Genomic DNA, 21,252 nt, shown 5'->3' on the forward strand with positions numbered 1-21,252 from the left:
TGTAATGTTGTTATTTACATTCCAGATAGGGGCAAGAAAAAATAGATGGGTGCTTTACTATAGAGATATTTTTACGATAAAGGCAAAATGTAATAGAGGCTGCCAGGCTTTGCATAAATGCCTAAGAGTCGGAAGTGCTGATCATGTAATACAATTGTACCAAAAGAGATCATTTGTTCCATTTTCCTGCTCACAAAGCTGTGTCATTATGCGGCATGCTGGATATATTTTTAGCTTTTTCGGGAGACAAAATCCTCAATTTGTCAATGGCACAGTTCAGTCACCGGTGCTCTGTAGGGGGCACCGGTTATTTACAAGCCCCAAACTAAATATGGATTGATGAGTTACTAAGTGTTTCGGATATCCGGTGTTGCAGTTGTGTCAGTGTGGTGTTGTTGTTGTAACCTAGAAATGGCCCTGGGTCAGATGTCTTTAGGCACAGACCAGTGGCAACCGCAGCACAGCCACAGCAGCCACGGCTTTAGCCAGGGAACCAGAGTGGGCAGACAGGTCGCTCAATCAGCGGCTTCCGGAGTTTGTTTTCTAAGACCTCTTCTTCTTAAGTGTATGCTTTTGAGGACATTTTTTTGGCGTACACACGCGGCAGCCACAGAGCTAATTGCTAGGGGGATGCGAGGCTGTAGAGGAACAATCACAAAGAGACTTGAAGGAAGTGTGGGCTCGCCACTGCACGAACTCTGGTTGACAAGTGCTTTTCTGAAGTCGAGTGTCGTTTCGAGTTTGACCGTTGCACGATTGTTTATGATTGTTTCAGGCAGTGGGTTGAAGGTGACAGACAGACAGAGTGACTTTTCTCCAGTCTGTTAGACTCACAGGCTACAGTGACAAAGTAGAGTGTCTCAAATTGAGCAAAGCGGTAACACATTGACTGTCCTGGAGAAGAGAGCAGAAATCATATGAATAAAACATCAAGGCAGTTGACTAATTCATATATGCTGAATCACCGTGACAGGACGTGGGTGCTGGAGTTGTTGGACAGGGTTATTGGCAATATCAGGCCCCGGGTCAGGAATCTGCAGTATGATTATATGTGTTGACAGACAGCGGGGATATAAACAGCATCAAAGGGCCGGCAACAATGCAGCGCTGCCAGTCTTACACTCTGACACCATTCAAAATAGCATCTGTAAAACAGCATTGTTTCCTGCGCGTGGCTCTTGAAGGGCACCCAGGGAGCCGTCTCATTAGGGTGACCTCTTAACGGGGAAGTCACAGGCTGAAAGACACAAGCACATCAAATCTCAAAGGCTTATGTCTAGTCTTCCTTAGGGAGTACTGCACTCATTGCTGTCTGTGGTGTTTGAGCTTCTTTTCTGTGTTTCATTGTGAATTCCTACTCACAAAAATGTTAAAATATCTCTAAGAAGACAAACAGCACTTGTTTATAGTCACACTGTCTCTGTCAAGCTCCTTTAGATGTGTGCTGTGATCTGACTGGAGTGTTCACTGGTTGATAAATCAGCTGTATCAGATCCTCTAGGTCTGCTTTTTCCTGACAGGCCACTTCTCCCTTGTGCCATACACAAACACACACACACACGCACGCGCGCGCACACACACACACACACACACACACACACACACACAGAGATACTGAACACCCAGCTTCAATAGCCAATAATCAGTGTCCACAAACATGCTTTCATAGCACCCAGTTCCCAATGCACATAGTGACCAGTGATTTTAGTTACTCCACAAGAAATACATGACACATACACAATACACATTACTCAGTGAACGCTCACATATAATCTTCAACAGTTACTTTGAAATAATTGCAACTTTTCATTGTAAAATCATTCAGAACGCATCAGTAATTTTTCACTGATCTGCTTCAGGGAAGGAAGCCAAAGGACACCAAAAAATAGTCAAGAAACTCACTGTATGCTACAGCTCTAGCTCACTGAGCCATTAGTAAGCAAATGATGTCTGCAGGTTCTTCCATGTTATTTTGATATTCCACTGAGACACACTACCTGCAATGCAGGGGATGACACAGTTTTCTTTACTAAGTTTAGCTGAGTACTCGGGCAGCACACTAAGCATTTGGTGAGGCTAATGTGCTTTTGTAAACGCTCATGAAGTAAATGTTTGTGGTTAGATGCTATGTAGAGAACTCATATTTGAGAGAGTACTCCTCACAAGTTTTTGGTTTTCAAAGGAAAGTGACGCGAGCCCAGCCAACCCACATGCCAGTGTTCCAATGATATGCTGCAATGCAGTGAATTATTATCCCCAACCAGGGACGGGTGTCCTTACATCTGTTGCGCACCAGAGGGCGATATTTACATGAGTGAAGGAGACCCAGCATGGGAACTCAGCTGAGGCGCTACTCAAGCACTTTTCTACAATGTCAAGCATTGGCCTTTGACTGTGATCCAACCTTGCTTTCTGGGCAGTGCTTACTCTAATCAGTATCACTTACGTAGAATTTCTGAAATTCTAACGTGCCAATATGTTGGCCAATATGATAAGTCTAGTCTACACTCACTTGAATCAGTTTGTTTGATTATGTCAATTTTATACGCAGGGTTTTATCAGTAAGTTAGAATTTAGTTGTTGTTTTTTTTTGTAAGAAAATTTGAACTTGCAACTGCTCCTTTGGGGTCTTAACAACAGGCCTCGTTCTTGAATATATTTATCTGTGGTCCTCCCAAGACAGGCGGCGTGCCAACATCTTTGATCACCTCCTTGTGGATATAGATTTTATCCTGCTGAGGCCGTGACAAAAACGAACGATCTGATCTTTGTTGTGCTGGCAGAATGACAGTAGTCCTATCTAGGATGACTCACACTCCCAGCAGTGTGCCATGGCTGACAGTCTCTTTTTTTTACCCATCAGCCAATTTGCCTTGATCCTCTGCTTATTGCCGCCTCTGGCCTGCCCTCACGCTCTTACACGGATTGCCCTGCTGAGCAAGGTGGTCACATCCTCAGAGCCGGGCGGCACAGTTTACGTCCTGTGGGGGCGAGAACGTGCGAAGCGGTGAGCAAATGTGTGACAGAATTCCTCACATTCCTGTGCTCGGTCCTGGTGGCCCGGCTCGGTGTTGGGTTCCTGGGAGCGAGGGAAGAGGAGCCAGGGGAATCGGCTGCCGACTCAGCAGCTGACACCTCCTCTGATCTCTATCCCTTCCTACAGCCGTAAACCAAATCCTCTGACTTTCCAGCGTGGCAGCCACATAAATGAACCTTTCATCGTGGCCAGGAATGCCTCGAGTAAATCTGACGGCTTTTGACCCAGAGGAACAGTGACACAGGGGCGTCAACTGGTCATGGCAAGGTGTGGCACTAACCAAACCTCAGCCTCTATGAGTCTATATTTGATCTTGTGGTTTTTATCACTGTAATGGAGAGCAAAGATCAAGCAAAATTGCCATAAGTTCACTTGGAAGACGTTTCTAGAAAACGAACTTCAGGTGAGCATTCAGGACCAATGTTCCCTCTAAGCTGTGTGTCCAGTAATTCATCACATTGACCAAATAATATCTTGTCAGTCATCAGTCATTGGTGGGATCTGCCATAGCTTAGGGTCCAGTGAACTGACGGCCCTGCTGAGCTCACACACTTTGCACAAACATGCTTCCATGTCTTTCAGCTCTCTTGGGGTGAGAATGTGATCATCGGGCTGAAAGGGAGATCGATGGCCATGATGTGAGGTGTTCTCCATCATTCAATGTGAAAGGCAATCTATAGTATAGCTTCACTGATGACTGGAATTGCTTTTACTACTCGTTCCACCGTGAAGCCCAAACATTTTATCTGTATTCATACTGTCATGAACTGAAGACTTTATATGTCCTCGTGAAGTTTGTGATCTGACCATATGTTTTTGTTCCAAGAAGCTATAGGATGCAAGATTGTTTCCAAGTTGGAATTACATGGCTTTTGTATGCTTTAAGTTAAGATTTTGACCAAAGTTGGATCACTTGGGTTGTGGATTTATGGGCATAACTGTGGTATTTTGTTACTTTGGCCGGTGTCATAGATAAAGTACACATTTAGAAGTGCCAAGGAACATCTATTTCCTTGCTATAACTCCCGGAAGCATTTTGCTGAATGCTTGGCTGATAGTCATCTATACAGTCTGATGATAGATGGCTTCCTGTTGTTTTAAAAAGAATATCTTACTGATTTGGTCATTGAAATTGCTGCGTCATGAGCTACTTTTGGTTCAGATGATGAACCAGCGTAAAAGTCACCCCTAGCTTGCTTGATTTCCCCTTAGTCACTCTCTGCCCAATTTAGCAGCAGACACATCTTTCTCTGCAAGGTGCACAGGCTGTACCCTTGAAAAGGTATTTTTACTGGGAACACTCCGATCTGACAAGCTGTTCTCTGTCTTCTTGGTGCAATTCAAAGCTCCACACAATACTGACGGCAGGAGCAGGACAGATCTCTTTCGTTTGAATTTGGAAACTGCTGCTCTGACTCGTTGCCTTGAGATGTCAGCTATTGCACATGTCCCAGTAACAGTGCAAGTAGGTTAGTTTCATGCTCCCAGAGGACGCGCTGTTTCCCCTGTATCTGGAATGTACGAGGCAGCAGTGGAAAACGCATAACATAGTCCATTTTTGGCTGCTGAATAATACATCAGCTGATTCAGCAAGAATGTGGACCCCAAGCTCCATCCGGGGTGGTAGCTTTTTATTTTACAAGCCCATATTCTATGAGATTGAAATCCAATTGTTTCTCATCGATCACTGCATCGCTGTTATGCTATCTGCTCAATTATTCCCACCCTCACATTGAGACGGTCTAATCGCTCTGAGCGAGGGATCTCCTTGTTGTTCAATGGTTTAGAGTTGGAGATCGATGGTTATATCATCAGTCTGTGAAATGTTGTGCATCAGGGGGTCAGAGCTAAACAAGTGGCTGGTCAGTTCTGCTTTACAAAGCCATAGAGCAGTGAACCTAAATGATTTCAAAGTTTATCTCCTGTCCTGACAAAAGCAAAAAGTTGACTGTATGTCATTTAAAGGCATTTATGGGTGTACTTTTTATTGATATGAAAACTACTCACTCACTATTACTGCCATGATTTTAGAATAATGTGATTCTGTGTCTTTATGTATAGGCCTGTGCAGCCTTTATGTGTTAGAGATATATAGTTGGCCAGACCCAGGCGCAGTTGGACTGAGTATTATTGCCCGTCTATGCCAGCGATCCTGATGTCATTCCAGAGAAATCCCCCTCCGCTGCAGGGTCTTCCCAGCTGTTGTTTCAATATCATCTTTTAAACCCCACGTTAATAAAAGACTAATTGAAAGAGCTTTGTATCCTCGCGTATCCAGTTACTTACACTTGCGTAATACGCACAAAACCCGTTTGTATGGCTATACCCTTCAGTCCGTTCTGATTGATGTGTGCGCATGTGTGCGTGTACGTGCACTAAATAGATCCTATAATTGCGACAAAGACAGCTGACCTGACAATAGTAAAGTGCAGACATGTTTCCCTTGCTTGTGTCTCTCATTTCTGTGTCATCTACTTTAGGCCTAATATATTCGCTCAAGGCGAGTCTACAGGCGGGATCAATTTGCTGTGTTATGTGGCCGAGATTCCATTTACTCGCCTCTCTGCCCTCATGTTGCCCCTCTATGACTCAGTTGCAGTTGTAGAGGTTGTTCAATTTTTTATAGCTTGACCTCTCTTGCTCCCTGTGGTATAAGCTGAAATGAGGGAGGAGAGAAGCGAGAGCATGGTTGAGTTTCAGGTGGAGAATAACTGCTTCCATTTTATCCCTGTGCATCACAATACACAAATCACTCACACATTCCCTAAAATGAAAAAAGACAATTTGCTCGGGATAATTGCATTATAGAAATCCATCACTGCCAAAAAAGGAGCCTCAGCCTCAAGCCAATATAACAGTATTAGCTGAATTTGCCTCAGAGCTCAGCACTGTCTCAACATGGCCCTCATTAACAGTGCCCACTCACAATTGATTTACGGTTTACTTCATCAATAGCCCAGTAGTTTTGTCTATTCAGGCTATTGGTTGCCTGTTTGCATGGCCATGTGCTTACGCAGCAAATCGAGGCTGTCTCAGATTAATTTGCTATGCAGCTAGGTCTAGTCTGTCTGCCCCACTGGGACTGAAGGCCTACTTCTCTCCTCCCTCATTTCATTCCATGACTCGTCGTTTAGGAGGAAGGCTGCTAGTTCTGAAGGAAAATGGCATGTGTAACAAAATCACATTTCTAACCCATCAGTGGTACTACAGGCCTGCAAAGAGATAAGACATGAAAGGTCTTGGAAATAAAGAAAGAATTCAGTCCATACTAATGCTTTCTTAATTTCCCTCTTGTGCCGTTTTGTCTACTTGCACTTTATAATCCTGAGTAGCTGCATAAAGAGCTTTTAATGCTGAAGGTTTAATTAATCCTGGATGTTTCTAGAATCAGTCTTAAAGGAATAGTTCACCCAAAAATGAAAATTCTGTCATCATCTCCTCCCCCTCATGCCAGTTGAAACACAGGTGAAGTTTGTCCATATAACACACAGGGAGGCTGCCAGCACAACTCCATAGCAGCCTTCTCCAAAACAACTGAAGTCAGTGGGGACCAGTTCTTCAGAGTTCCAAAAAGACCTACAGTATATTTACACCATCATTTAGTGCAAATCTTAACTACAGCTTGTGTATAGGTCTTTCTATTCACAGTGTGATTGTTTGGCTGTTTTTGTTTTGGAACTCTAAAGAACAGGTCCCCATTGACTTCAGTTGTTTTGGAGAAGGCTGCTATGAAGTTGTGCTGGCAGCCTCCCTGTGTGTTATATGGACTAACAAATTTCACCTGTGTTTCATTTGGCATGAGGGTGAGTAGATGACGACAGAATTTTCATTTTTGGGTGAACTATTCCTTTAATGGGGAGTTTTCTCTGAGCTAGTTCCAGAATTGCATGGTCATGTTCAAAATCAAGTATTCATTATTTTCTGCTATGCTAGCCAATTTATATTTTTTTAAATATACAAAAATTGGCCATGTAGATGACATTCATTCAAAATATACTATCAACTCTGGAAATATATTTTTCCTGTGCAGTGTTGTTAACGGCATATATCTGCAAGCATATCCAAAATATATTTTGACCACTGAAAATACATGCTCGTGAATGTCATCTACATGTACAAATACATTTTTTGGGGCAATTTATTTAAACATATCTCTTTTCTGAGCTATATGTGAAATGTTGTTTTGTTTGTTTGTTGTTGTTTTCACTATGGTTGTCTTGTCACCGCTGTTTATCAGAGTCAGGACCTCTCTTGTTGCTAAGGTGGGACTTCGGCTCCCTGGCAGCCAACAGCACCTTTGGGCCCCACAGCTCGGTGCTCTGTGACACAGGGGAATTCCCCAGGCTGTGTGTATCCTCAGGATGCAAACAGGGATGTAGAGGAGGTAAACCCAGCAAACTCAGTCCACACCCCTTTTCATGTGCAGAATAGTTTACCCACCTTTTTTTAGGCTGACACAAATCTAGAATTATAGGATCTTTTAAGGGGAAAAGCATAAATGAGTGTAATATAATTGATTTTGGTTATATTTGTGGCTGTTTGTCTGATAATCACAGACTGGAGGTCATAGTTTACCCACATTTAATTTACCACTGTATCACTGACTGGACTTAACCCATCAGGAGAAACACGTCACCCTAACAATGCATGGCATTCGATTCAGGCTATGCTGGCTATATTATTCTGTGAGTGCCAGGCTGCGTTCTTACAATAATAATGCGCAATCTGACCAGGCAAAATATTTGGTTGTGTAAACTTCCTGAACAAACAGCTAAGGAAGTGTCAGACAGGATTGCCATTTGCTCTCCGGTGACTGGCGGACTGTTTTTACACCTTCCTTCTAAATAAGGCAGCAGGCTGTCAGGACATATGACCACCGTCCCGATTTGGGTTCTGGTCACAGTATCCATCCATCCATCCCATGATTGCTCAACGCTATCCAATGAAAGTCGACCCCCTCCCATCCCCCTCTCCCCTCCAAGTCTCCCCTGTGAAGGAGAGCTGCATCAAGCCAGCCAGAATTAACCAGAAGGAGACAGAAACTTAAGCAATATGGCCTTCAAAATAAAAGCGTATAATGGTTGTTCGGGGAAACAATGTATCGGGGTGTACAAGACAACACAAATCATATCGAATAACTCAAATGACAGTGTGGTATGAGTTTTTTGTTTGAGTGATTAGCAGCGCTACATACGATATATTGCATTTTGCAGGCTATAGGCCTTTATGACTATGCTGCGAAAAGGACATGTTTTTATTTGCTACTACTTGTATTTACTGTTTTCATTTCATTTAATACTTTCATTAACTATTTACTCCTCCTTAAATACATTCTTTATTTTCACTTTGGTATCATAGGCATGGTAAGGTGTGGTGCTCACTATACCTCAGCCTGAGTCTAAATTTGAGATTTTGTTTTTTTGTAGTTTTAATCCTTATATCCCCTTAGCTGATATTTTGGTGACCTATGTGCTCGAATAATTTATGACACTGACCAAACGTCTTGTCAGTCATTAGTCATTGCCTCACTTTTCCCCTGAAATTTAGTCATTAGGCTATTAAGCCCCTATTTGGTACTTTTTATTGCTCAAAAATGCTGCAAAACATGCGCACCGATGATGTTTTTATTTTGAAAGGTATGACAGGAAGTCCTCTTTAATATTCTGTCTGGCTTGACGCTGGTGTGAAGGCGGAGGACCGGAGTTGGACCCCCCATCATTCCCATCAGGACTTTCTGCTGCTCTGGGGCCGCTGCAACTTTCTCTCTCTCTTTCTCTCTCTCTTTCTCTCTCCCTCTCTCCTCCTCCTCCTCCTCCTCCTCCCATCTCCTACTTTTGATGGGGGTGCAGCGGTGAAGTCAGAGTGATGTCATGTGAGGATGCAAGAGCCTGGGCAAGGTGAGCTGCTTTTTCGGTGAGTGGTGTCCCTCCACGGCCAGCTTTGCCTATCCAGAGGCGCGGAGCGGCGAAAGATGGTCATCGCCACCAGCACCACCTCAAGCTCCGACGCGCTCTGTCCCTCTGCTCCTGCTCAGATCTCGGGCTATGGGGCCTTGATCTGCCTTCCCAAAATAAGCCTTTACCACCATGCCAAAGGACGAAAAATAAGAAGAGCTGTATTTTTAGGGCCGGTAACTTTGACCACGTGCCCCAAAGGTAAACCGGATGGCCATTGCGCAAAGGTGCCTCTACAGTATGTCCAACGGGCCCAGGACGCACTGGACGCTGCCAGCAATTATTGTCCTGTCGACTTCTCTTTTGGGGATCGTGTCATCCTATCCGATTCCGAGCAGGACTAATGCGACTTTATTGGAAAAGAGATGGGAGACGCTCTTCTCCCGCTCCTATCTCGGTATAACTGGGGACAAATCGGAGCTGAACTGGGAGAGCGACTATTTGCTGGGCATCAAAAGAGTGCGGCGACTCTACTGCAACGTGGGCATTGGGTTTCACCTGCAGGTCCTCCCGGATGGCAGGATAAGCGGTGCACACAATGAGAACCAATACAGTGAGTTGCATCCGGCAATGCACTGTGTCTAAAAAAGAGTGTAACCCTATGCGAAGGCAGCCCTCTGTGTAAAAGTTAGAGCTGGTCACTTGTCTTGCATGATATTTAATAAGCGGTGTCGGCATGGTTGAAAGTTTCCGAAAGCAAAGACACAATTCTATTAAAAAACCTTACATACGTGCAGTGCGAAATATCTTCCCAGGCCAAAAACATGACATGAATGCTTGGACCCGATATAGACGCTAACTTATTTTTACCCTGCGTCCCGCTGCAGGACACACGCAGATTCCCATGCAGCACGCTATAAAGTCCGCTTATAGGACATCACAATGTTTAAAATGCCAGAAAGTGGATATTGCCACGGGCTAATTCAGCAGAGAGAGATCCCATTCAGTCGCAATGCACCTGCAAGGTTACACCCACTGCTGCATAGGCCGGCACTCGTCTTTGTCCCCAGTCGCAGTGACACTGTCTTGCTTGCCTGGGCTCCCTAACATTATGTTTCGTTTAGGTCTAATAGAAATCTCTACCGTGGACCGAGGAGTGATCAGCTTGTTCGGAGTGAGAAGTGAGCTGTTTGTCGCAATGAACAGCAGGGGAAGGTTATACGGAACGGTACGTGTGCGCAATTGTAGGGTCTTTCTTGCACATTACAAGAGGAGTTAAATTAGGGCAAGTTAGCTGCACCCATGGGTTTATGAGCACTGTTGTGGTATTAATATGCCCTGATATCAGAGGGTCTCAAAATGGGGTCCGGGGACCACCAGCAGGCCATGAGGGGGGGGGGGGGGGGTCCAGGGGGTCCCCAGCAAAATGAGGAATAGTTTGTTTTCAGTATAATTTAATTCACTGGAAATAAACCCAGCTGGAGAATGCTTAAGAATGATTAATCACAGGTTTCACTCACCACTATTATCTCCCCACTTACAGTGTTACAGTTATACGATTAAATATGAAATCAGCAACAACAAAAATCTTCCCATATGGATTAAAATCTTATCAAGTGGGGTTTCTGGCCTTATGTGTGTCTATTTGGGGGCCAGTGACATGACACATCGTTTGAGAACTCCTGCCTTACACATTATGTACAGTAGTAGATACATTAACTGCATCAAGCCTGCTGTGCTGTACTGCCTCAGAGAGCGAACTGAAGAAAAAGTGAGAGAATGCTTCTATTAATGACTAGACAGCAGCATTCTTTTCAGTTCAACTGTGTCTTTTGTGGACAGCATGCTTATCATTCACCTGTGTGACAGGTGGAAATCATTGATAGTGAAATATTAGGGGGGTGGGAGGGGGGTTAACTGCACAAATGTACACACAGGTATTCCCATGAAACCTATAAATCATCAGATCATTATATCTTCAGAATGGTTTGGTACAGTATTAAAATTGATTTGTAATGAGTCTATAAGTTGCTTTCATCTGCCATTGATAGAAACAGTAGACTTAGTTAAGGCAAGTAAGTAAAACACATGAGGGGAACAATTTGTACACAATACCTACATTTATCATAGTATAACTTAGATTCTAATTCAGTTCTACCTACATTGAAAGATCAAGCAGCTTTATGTTTTTATGGAGACAGTAGAAATATATTTACATATATCGTATGTCTAAAAGTGACAAACATGACTATTAAATACAATATGTCTGACTGTTATCAGACATTTCATGTATTAGCTTCTATTGAGCCATAACGTGTGTATGTGCTCCAATGTTGTATCTATTGCTTCAACACTTTCCCCTGAATATTACCATTCACACACCTGGTTAGTTTCCTAGTTAGGCTGCCAGGAATAAACAGTTTTTAATCAGCAGCTCTATTGCTGATGCTTGTCTATGGCTTTACTGAATATCAGTGAAACAGACAGCAGGAGGCTGCTATCTGCCTTTGAAAAGGGCAATTCTTTTGTTACGAAATGCCACCTCCTCCAATTTCCCTCAAAGTATGCTTTCTAAGTAGGCTATTTGCCAAAGTAAAGGTCACATGGAATCCATGCATATACTGTGATGTTCATCCTGTGGCTCTCATGAGATTTATTGACCTTGTCCCTCTTTCGGCATTTTTAGAGAGTCTTTCGGGATGAGTGCAAGTTCAAGGAGACTTTGCTGCCCAACAACTACAACGCCTACGAGTCTTTTGTTTACAAGGGCTCCTACATCGCCCTCAGCAAGCATGGCCGCGTAAAGAGAGGCAACAAGGCCACCACCGCCATGACTGTCACACACTTCCTCCCCCGACTATGAGCAAAACCGGCAATAACTCACTAATTTGCACATGTGGATGTTCTTCCAGGTAATATAGAAATGCATATTCATGATATACACACCAATGGACTGCAGAAAAAAAAATAACACAAATATTTATTCTCTTTATATATGTATATTTGGATAGCTATCTTTGTATTACGACTTATATATATGCCATACTGTGCTGCTTATTGTTTTTATGGTTGTTGACGGGGAGAGTTGAAGCCTTTGCCTGTCTCACTTTACCTTGGTGCTTGCTGTAACTGAACTATGTGTCACTTCCTTTTTTGAGATGGAGGATAAGCTATATCCTGTGCTTTTAAAGAGTGAAATGAATACTTTTTATTACCTCAAAGAACCACTTTACTGGATTAAGGGATGCATGGACTTCTGCTCAAATATCTGCTAAGTTTATGATTTCTCGAAAACCTTTGAGCGCTTGACGGTTCCCTGCTCAACTGTAGATGTCCAGCAGTGGGGGAAATGAGACTTACTTAAATGCACTTCCTTTGCTGCACGATTTAAAGGTGCCTTGGTGTTCCCACTTGTGGCCCCCTTAAACCTGCATGTAAGAGACACCCACTGGAGTCAGAAATAGGGCTGACACTCTGGAGAGGGCCTCAGAGGGGGGGCCGACTATCTCTGGTTTATTTTCTTTTCTGTAATTAGATCGATTAAGTAATATACAGTCTGTGGTCGAGACCAGAGAGCGGTCAGCCATAGATGTGGAGAGGGAGAGCCTGGCGTGAGCCCATACGTTTGATTGTGTGGCGGCGTCAGCAAATAAACAGGGTGGAATGCTTAAAACTCTTGAGAGAATTCTTGTTCGGACCTGTGTCTGCGCAAGAGTCGACTGAGCGGATAGTACAAGTACAAGCGCACAGTAGAAATGAATCTGCACATTGTCCTGGACACCGCACCTGAAGTGTTTGGCTTTGGGTTGCTGTTTTTGAATTGCAAAAATTGCGAGCTTCAGCGTGTCAGCAACTGCTGCGGAAAATGATGTCTACTGTCCGCGAAGCCAATGAAAATGATGTAAATAGTTGCAATGTGAAACAAATGTAAAAGAAAAAAACAGGAGCTTTTTTTACGCTGCTTTATCGCAATTGCCTGGACGAGGCGAAAAGAGTTCAGGTTGCACAGTGACCATCGATGATGGTGCCTAAATGTTTTGGTAAGAATCGTTCCCATACGCGTGTTTGTTTTATTTATCTGTGTGTTAGTGCGTTTGATGGAGTGTGTGTGTGCCATGGGCCATTTCCCCGCTTGTCAGTTGTGCTCTGCAGCAGCACTGCAGTGGCGGGGAGCTGTTGGGAGCTATAGGCAGATACTTTTAAATGCAATTATGGAAGAGTCGATCATGCGCCTGAAGGCCCGAAGGACAGTGCAGTTCGCAGAATTGGAAGCACACTGGAAGATTTCTGGAAGATTTCTTGAACTAAGATCTATATTGTCATTCCAACCAATTGTTCTAGATTGATGTGCTGCGAAAAGGCCTAAAAAGCTACAGCATGGGTTTTCAACTTGATTTGATACATTTGGTTTGGCCCAAAAGGAGGCTCGGAGGGCCTGAGAATTACTAAAATGAAAGCAAGAGAGCATCCTTGTAGTGTACAATAAGATATTTATGAGTATTGGTATGTATGATAACAGTTTGTTTACAAAGTTGAAGATGTACCATGCTTTGTAGACTTATTGTCTTCATGTGGACCAATACTACAGTAAATATCCTATTACATATTGCAAGGTTGCTCTCCTTGCTTCACTCTGAATTTGCATGGGAAATTGTGCCAAAATCTTGTAGTGTGCATCCACCCTTTAAAGACTGCGGTTTTTAATTTCTGCAGCTGTTTACTTGAAACAACAAACCCCATCCGTCGTTCTGTTCTGTCGGACTAGAGAGGAAGCGGGACTATTTTAATCCAGGAAAGACTTATGGGAGAGAGCCGGCCCGCCGTCTTTGTTGTTCGTCAAAACCCCATGCAAGAATGTGGATCTGCCGGGATGACAGGCAGCCTCCCGCATACCTGAGCAGCCCCCCTCTGAGCTGACCGCCCCCACCCCCCACCCCATACACACACACCCACCCACCTCTGCCAGTCACTTACCCACCCCCACCCACTCACTGCAGGGACCTTGGGATTCCAGCTGTAACCCAGGAGCTTCCTCCTCTCCTTTCAGCCTTTTTTAGTTCAAGGTCAGAGTCATGGACCGGCCTTGGCCCCGACCCCGGTGTCCAGGGTGGTCTGCTAATATAGGCCGCACTGTTTCCATGAATTTGAAGTATCTTTTTGATGCGGAAACCCAGTACATCTCACGCCTAAACCCAAGACGGTTTGCTGGACTGGGCTGGCTCTCTCCCTCCCGGTCCCCAAGGCCTCCGTCCCGGGCCGGAATACAAATCCTGAGCTTCTAGTTTTCTGTCAGAGAGAGTGTGTGTCAGCTGGCGAGCTGCAATGTTTTGAAACAATCTCACTTCCCTCTGTGAATTTTGGTGCTCCGCCTCTTTGAAATGCAGCTCCACAACACGCCACCCCCACTCCCCCCATCCCCTCCTCCTCCCTCCCTCCTTCCCCTTTCCAAGTACTGTGTGTGTTGGAGATATTTCTGGGGAGGGGACATCTGCAGAGTTAGTGCAGTGCGTGAGGAGCAGGCAGAGAGAGAGAGCGAGAGAGAGAGAGAGAGAGAGCGGAGTCACGCAGAGCTTCTCTCCTCCCCGCTGCACCCATATCCTAGGACAGCGCTTCAGGATGTGCCCTTGCTCCCAGTACCCCACCCCCCCACCCCCCCACCCCCCCACCCCCCCACCCCCAACACACACACCCATACCCCCCCCTTTCACCACAAACTGGAACAACACATAGTAGTCAACTGCTACGTATGAGGCACAAACATTGATTCACAGCGGTATTCTTCTCACAACTCCGTTTTCTCGCTCTTTTCTCGCCGTTCTGAGGAAGAATCTGCAATCGAAAGATAAAGTCCTGTTATTTCATAAATGCCAAGGCGGTCATGATGCCATAAAGCAGAGCAAATGTAATGGGAGTTTAGCTCAAAGTTTCTCTCGTTGAAAAAAAGAAAAAAAAAAAGACTTGTTGCTGATGTAGATGAGGCTGCATGCGGTACCATTGATGTAAATTATTTGTCCGGGGTGTTTGAACCAACTTGAGGTATGCCATCATCATTTTTGATTGAATTAGTGAACAAAACACAGTCCACATATTGAGCTGAGGAAGGTGTGGGAGTGGTCTTTGTGCATGTGTGCAGTGCACAATGATGAGTACTTCTCTCCAAATCAAGATGTTTAATGTCTCTAGTAGCACCTTATGAAAGACATCTTTTAAAATATTGAAACAAGAGTGCAGGTTTGTCTGTAAAAACAAAAAGCTCCCCTTTCAGCTTTGACCAAAAAATATTATCCAAAAATATCTGTTATCTCTTTTATTTTTCCCTTCCACAGCTTACAATTTATGTTAATTTAAGGTGAGGAATATCTTCTTTTTTGAGAGTCTGCCTGAGCCCCAAGCTTGATTAGGCGTGTGCGTTTGCAATCTTCACATGTGATCAGTGTGTCAGACGAACTATCTCTTGTTTTTTTGGGGGTTTTTTTTTTAATCCCTGCTCAAAGGGGAGTGAGCTTCCACCCTATTCCTCTCATCTCTGTTCTCATATACCTCACCTTCTGCCTTAGTTTGGGTTTGCTAAGATGATTGTAAAATAAGAAGAAATGACAAAACTTCTTCAATCATTTGTTTCTGAAAACTGACGATGCTAAGTAAGGATATAAAAAAGTTTTTCCTTTTATTTTTGTACGTATGTGCTGTGCACAGCAGTCTACTGTATTCCTGAGATACCAATAAAAGTTTGTTTTTTTACTGGTTGCTGGTATGGTGTCATCCTCTTTGCTGCGTTGGTTGGGTTTGTGTGTGTGTGTGTGTGTATGTGTGTGTAGATCTTGAGTTGGACTGTTTTCTCCCCCAAGGCAAAATTACATTCCACTAAAATATCTAGATTTATCCACTTCAGTGGCTCGGTGCTTTATGTTTTTGCTCTGATACTTGGAGGCGGTTGTGGGTTCAATTCTCAGGAGAATAATTGTTTTGTCTTGTTTTGTTGTTACTTTTTTCAAGAGATACTGTTGAGATCTTTTCATTGCTGCCCTAACAGCAGATCATCTTCCAGCTGATTTCCTCATGTTTGTACAGAAATGTAATGTGTCCCCTGGTGAAAATAGATGAGCTGCTAGTGAAAATCCAGGCACTTTAACTCCAGATCACGCACAGTCCATTGTTTTCCTTTTGTCCTTGCCAACATGCAGTTTGTCATTCAAATATAATTTGCCAGCATCTCCGAGGAAAACTCCACTAGATGAAAGGAAGCCATACTCTAGCTTAGACAGCGGCTCCCTCTGCTGGGGGAGTAGTGGAAGTGTTGAGTTGGACAGGTGCGTAAAAGGAGCAGAGCAGCAATAGAAACTTTCCACTGAACTAATTTCACACTGTGTTCATTTCTATGGTGCAGTCCATTGTGGTTCAACAAACCGTTGGAGAACCATACTAAAATAATGATAGAAAATATTTAATAATATGGGACTAACCATCTCTTTAATTAGGCAAAATGTCAATTAATTTGTCAACGAATTGGAAACGTCATGGAGTTAACTCATACTAACATGATATTCTATCCCTGCATGGTTTCAATGACAAATCATTTTTAAAAAAAAATCTTACTTGATATCTGCTCTTCGGTTGTAACTTGTTTCTTTCCTAGCGCAGCATGTTTCCAGTCCAAACAAGTGTGTAACAAATTGACCTTGTATCATTATCTTAGAATAATGTTTAAGGTGGATGAGTCAAGATGCGTCACCAAAACCAGATTGCAAAATAGGAGCTCTCTGATTGACCAAGAGCATCGGGATAAATAGACAGACAGAGGTGGAAGTGGCCCTTCCGCTGCAGGAAAGCCGCACATCTGCTTTGGGGGCGATTTTTTTTTTTTTTTTTGCGTAAAAGGATGTGAGCAGCAGGAGTGGCACTTTGGGGGGCTTTAAATAGGAGCCGTCTCCAAACTTTGGGACAACAGACCGTCTGAAGTCTAACAGCAGCTCGCAGAGGAAACCACCGATTTGCGCCAGGATGGACGTAAACAAGAAAGTAGGCATGAGGGACACTGTGCTTGCGCTCCTGCTTGCTCTGCTCCAGGGATTTCGACTGGGGGAAGCGGTCCCCAACCCCTCACCGCTGGTCGGGTCCAACTGGGGGAACCCGAGGAGATACGTCCACCTGCAGACATCCACAGACCTCAACAACTTCTACTTGGAGATCCGGTTCAATGGCACTGTGCGCAAAACTACAGCCAGGAGTTCATATAGTAAGCGCCTTTTCCCTTTTTTTTCAATTCGATTTGATCAAATGTGGCCTAGTATGTATGTTTAATGTACTAATACATCAGTGTTGTTTCTTCCCTACAGGTGTGATTTTACTGAAAGCTGAAACCAGGGAGCGCGTCGCCATCCTTGGCGTCAAAAGTAACCGCTACCTGTGTATGGATGCGGAGGGCAACCCGTTCAGCTCTGTAAGTCAACACTCACTTTACCTGTTGATTCTTTTGTTATTATTAATTTAATGGACACACTAAATTAACTTTTAATTCTGATTCTAATTCTTGTATTGGCACCTACGTGGGGTTTTATGCTATTTTATTTTTTTACATCGCTTTCCCCAAGAAGGAATCGTCTTCTTGTTTTCCTTAAAATGAAAAAGAAAGAAAGAAAGAAATGAAGACATCAGGGTCATCAAGGTCATTGAAACAAGGACAATATCCTGAAATTAGCAGATCACTCCAAATGACACGAATTGACAAGTTGATCTGCATTGGAAACAACTGAAATTATCTCAAGTTTTCTTTCATTTGTTTCAAGACTTCAAGGTTCAATACTAGATTAAATGACTTAGGTGGATCCTTTTTTTTTCTTTTTTTTTTTTCTTTTTTTTTTGGCCAGTTTAGTCTACAGCCAAAAAGCCCAAAAGGGATTTCTTCTTTTCACAATAGGATCCTATCACAATCCTGTGAAAATTGTGACAATCCTATTGGATTTCTTTCCTCTCCAGTGGAATCCTATAGGATTTTATTTTAGGATTCACAAAATATAAGTGTGAAATGCAAAATTTTGGTCTAATTGCTCATATCTAAAAGGGAAATAATCAATAGTCTATTCATTAGTAGTCATCAACTGTAATCATATGATTATGACATAAAATATCAGAACAGTAGCTTATATATAGCCTACTATTTGGAGATTGTTTTTTGGTTTTGGTTTGACTGTTAAAATCAGCACAAACCAAGGTGATGTTTTGTGTTTTATGCGTTGCATTTGGGAACAAAACAAGACATTTCCAAACAAACAAATGTGCGGCGGTTTCATCTTGCATCACATTTCATCTCTCTCTCTCTCTCTCTCTCTCTCTCTCTCTCTCTCTCTCTCTCTCTCTCTCTCTCTCTCTCTCTCAGCCCATCTGCCTCAGGGATGACTGTCTGTTCAACCACAAGCTTCTGGAGAACAACAGGGACGTGTACTACTCCTGCAGGACGGGCATCCTGTTCAACCTGGAGGGGTCCCGGCAGGTGTACTCTGCGGGCCAGAACCTGCCGCAGACCTCGCTGTTTCTGCCCAAGAAGAACACGGTGCCCCTGGAGCGTCTCCTGCTGCACCGCGAGAAGCGGAACCAGGTGGTGGATCCCTCCGACCCGCACAACGTGTACCTGGGTCAGACCGAGGAGGGCTCCGACTCCCGCGCCGTGCCGGAGGACGACGCCGACCTGGAGGCCGAGGCCGGGGAGGAAGGGCGCAACGTGTCCCGGGAGACGCCGGTGGCCCCGTCCACCCACGACCCCTGGAACGTGCACTCGTCCCATCCCAGCAGCCCCCGGATCACCGGCACCATGGGCTGATCCGTCCAGGCTTGGGTGGAATGGGCGTGTCGGGCGTGGCGTGTCGTGTTGGGTGTGGCAAGGTGTTGGCATTCCCCATACCTTACAAGTCCAACTTTAACCTTGTAGTGTTGATCATTATAAGAAAAGCAAAGATCAAGCAAAAAAAAAATGCCAGAAATATTTTTGAAAAGCCATATTCCTAAACAAAAAATCAGGGAGCATTCAGGACCAATGTTCCCTCTAAGCTAAGAGTTTGGTGACTTACATTTAATAATTTATCACATAGACCAAATAACAATATCTTGTTAATCATCAGTCATTGCTCCACTTGTCCTCAGAAATTTACTGTGTTTATATAAGCAGGTTTGGAAGTGTTGGTTGCAAGTGGATACAGAAACTTTATCATATCTAAGGATTTAGTTAGTTGATGCCCCTGATTGCTTTCCCCTCACTAACAAATAATAATCAATTACTATTTAAATTACAGCAACAATATTATCAGTTACCAATCAAAATATAAGTTGTTACTTTTAGTATCATCCACTCTAAATATCAGATTGAAGTTGAATGATCTAAATCTATATCCCACCCCCATCCATCATCTCACACTGAGCTAGTTCAGATGAGAAATGGCAGTAAAATGTACTTTCTCTGGGTGGAAATATTCTCACTACTTTGATTTTATTGTGTGAACGGATGACAAGAATATTGGACGTCAACCCTTTTTGGTTTCCCTGATCGTTCACAAGAAAGGTTGTTCTGATGTTTGAAGGTAAGAGAGGATGCAATACCAATTTTGGGGATGTAGCAGAAAAGTAATGCGACCAGTAGTGTAATGAATTACTGCTCCCAGGGAGTAATCAGTAAAGCAATTACAGTGCTTTTAAAATGAGTAACGAGGAATGAGTAAAGAGCCCAACACTGGGATGATAGGCAAAATTTTTTGTTTTTTGTACTCTGTTCTCTGAGGTTTTCTACAGCTGGTCTGAGAAACCCACATTTAAAAGCAGATATTGATGCGATCTGAAGACAGAAGCCTGCCTCAGCCTACCTCTGGAGGACTTCAGGCCCTATCCATTGATCTGAAAGTAGGCAGGCGTGATGAAAAACGAAAATGTAAAGAAACCAAATTTTTGTATGAATATGCTTTAGAGTTGTATTTAGTGCAGCAGAGATAAGTTTTGTTTTACATGCCTATGTTTTAAAGTCCAAAGTTTACTGAGTTGGATATAGGAGATTCTGAGAATAACCAGAAATAAGGAATAAGATGAGGGCAAAAGTTTGTTCATTCTTAGATGTCCAACCTAAAACATTATTCCAACAACCGAAAACCTTTCAAAACTACAGAATCCAATCACTTGTGTGTTTTGATATTGTTTCTTTATTTGTGTAATCTAATTCATGACTTGAAGGAATGCTATATAACTACAGGGTAAAGAGCTGGACCAGAACTTCATGGTGCAGTAATCCTGATCTCAAATCTGAACTCTTGTTCTGTGATTTTAGACAAGAAGTTACAGGTGCTGGCCACCACCAGCAAACAAGAAAACCAGTCCCAAAGAGTATTTATTTATTTAAATCCATTCCTTTATTGTTATTTATAGTATTTATATGGATGCTTTATAGTTAAATGTACATATAAGAAAATGTGGTTTGTCTTTGAATGTGTGAGTTGGAGTTGTTGATGGAGTGTTGCTTGAATTTGGGAAGAAATAAACTCATAAAGGAAACGTGGTTGGGTGTTGTTTTATTTTATGCAAACTAATATAATTATATTTTCTTAACTTTGGTATTGTGAGGCCCTGCATGCGTCATTTGGCAAAGACAACCTGTACTATGTGGAAGGAAGTCATCTATTTCACAGCGAATGCGTAAGCAGGTTTAACATTGACCCAGTTCCTCTCATTAGTTGAATATCCCACGCTTTCCCTCCTCTTCCACTCAATTAGCTTGCAGGTACACAAGCTTCAGCTGAGTCATGCCAGTCTAAGAATAAACACTGCAATGCTATTTTTACTCTCACTAAGTAACTGCAGTGCTATTTTGGTCAAAGTAATACATTATTAACCTTTGACCTGTTGGGGTTAGTCGTTAAACTTGAATCTCAGATGAAGATCCAGAGATTGTTTTTATGTTTTAAATCATAATCAGAGATGATTTAGAGTATGCTACAGCTTTTTGCTTTCTTTCTACTAGAGCTCTGCACAGATCAGTAGTAATAGTAAGAGTTGTAGCTGAGCCTTAGGGTGCTTAAACATTTTCAAGTCACGCTCAGTATGAGCAGAGAAGAAACGGATCTCTATCTGCTCTTAATGACGTCCGATAGGAGAAACTGACCCCTCCTTTCCTCTCCATTATACCCAGGGAGCCTTTCAGGTCAGGGATTTCATCCGGTTTACTGAACATGGATTTTACCTGAAAACATTTCCCCATCATCCCAAAATGTGTTGTTTGGTGCAATTCTTGCCCTCTGAATTTGTAATTCCCCAGACTTTTAAAAAATCACTTTCCTAAATGAGATA

At 43.2% G+C, this 21,252-nt stretch overlaps 2 protein-coding genes across 2 annotated transcripts; both read left to right on the top strand.

Annotated features, from left to right (window-relative positions):
* Window positions 1–9,201: 9,201 nt before the first annotated feature.
* On the top strand, window positions 9,202–11,794 carry LOC139650411 (fibroblast growth factor 6-like). The gene is made up of 3 exons (XM_071527076.1): window positions 9,202–9,544; window positions 10,056–10,159; window positions 11,618–11,794. The coding sequence occupies exons 1-3, from the start codon at window positions 9,202–9,204 to the stop codon at window positions 11,792–11,794; spliced, it is 624 nt and encodes a 207-aa protein (XP_071383177.1).
* A 5,101-nt stretch (window positions 11,795–16,895) lies between these two features.
* Window positions 16,896–20,451, top strand: fgf23 (fibroblast growth factor 23). The gene is made up of 3 exons (XM_071527074.1): window positions 16,896–17,167; window positions 17,268–17,371; window positions 18,308–20,451. The coding sequence occupies exons 1-3, from the start codon at window positions 16,933–16,935 to the stop codon at window positions 18,746–18,748; spliced, it is 780 nt and encodes a 259-aa protein (XP_071383175.1). The 5' UTR covers window positions 16,896–16,932; the 3' UTR covers window positions 18,749–20,451.
* Window positions 20,452–21,252: the final 801 nt, after the last annotated feature.

The sequence above is a fragment of the Centroberyx affinis genome, unplaced genomic scaffold (genome assembly GCF_046629955.1).
Source record: "Centroberyx affinis isolate AG114_WGS23_722 - 3 ecotype Tasmania unplaced genomic scaffold, CSIRO-AGI_Caff_v1 ptg001486l_1, whole genome shotgun sequence".
Lineage (NCBI taxonomy): Eukaryota > Metazoa > Chordata > Actinopteri > Beryciformes > Berycidae > Centroberyx > Centroberyx affinis.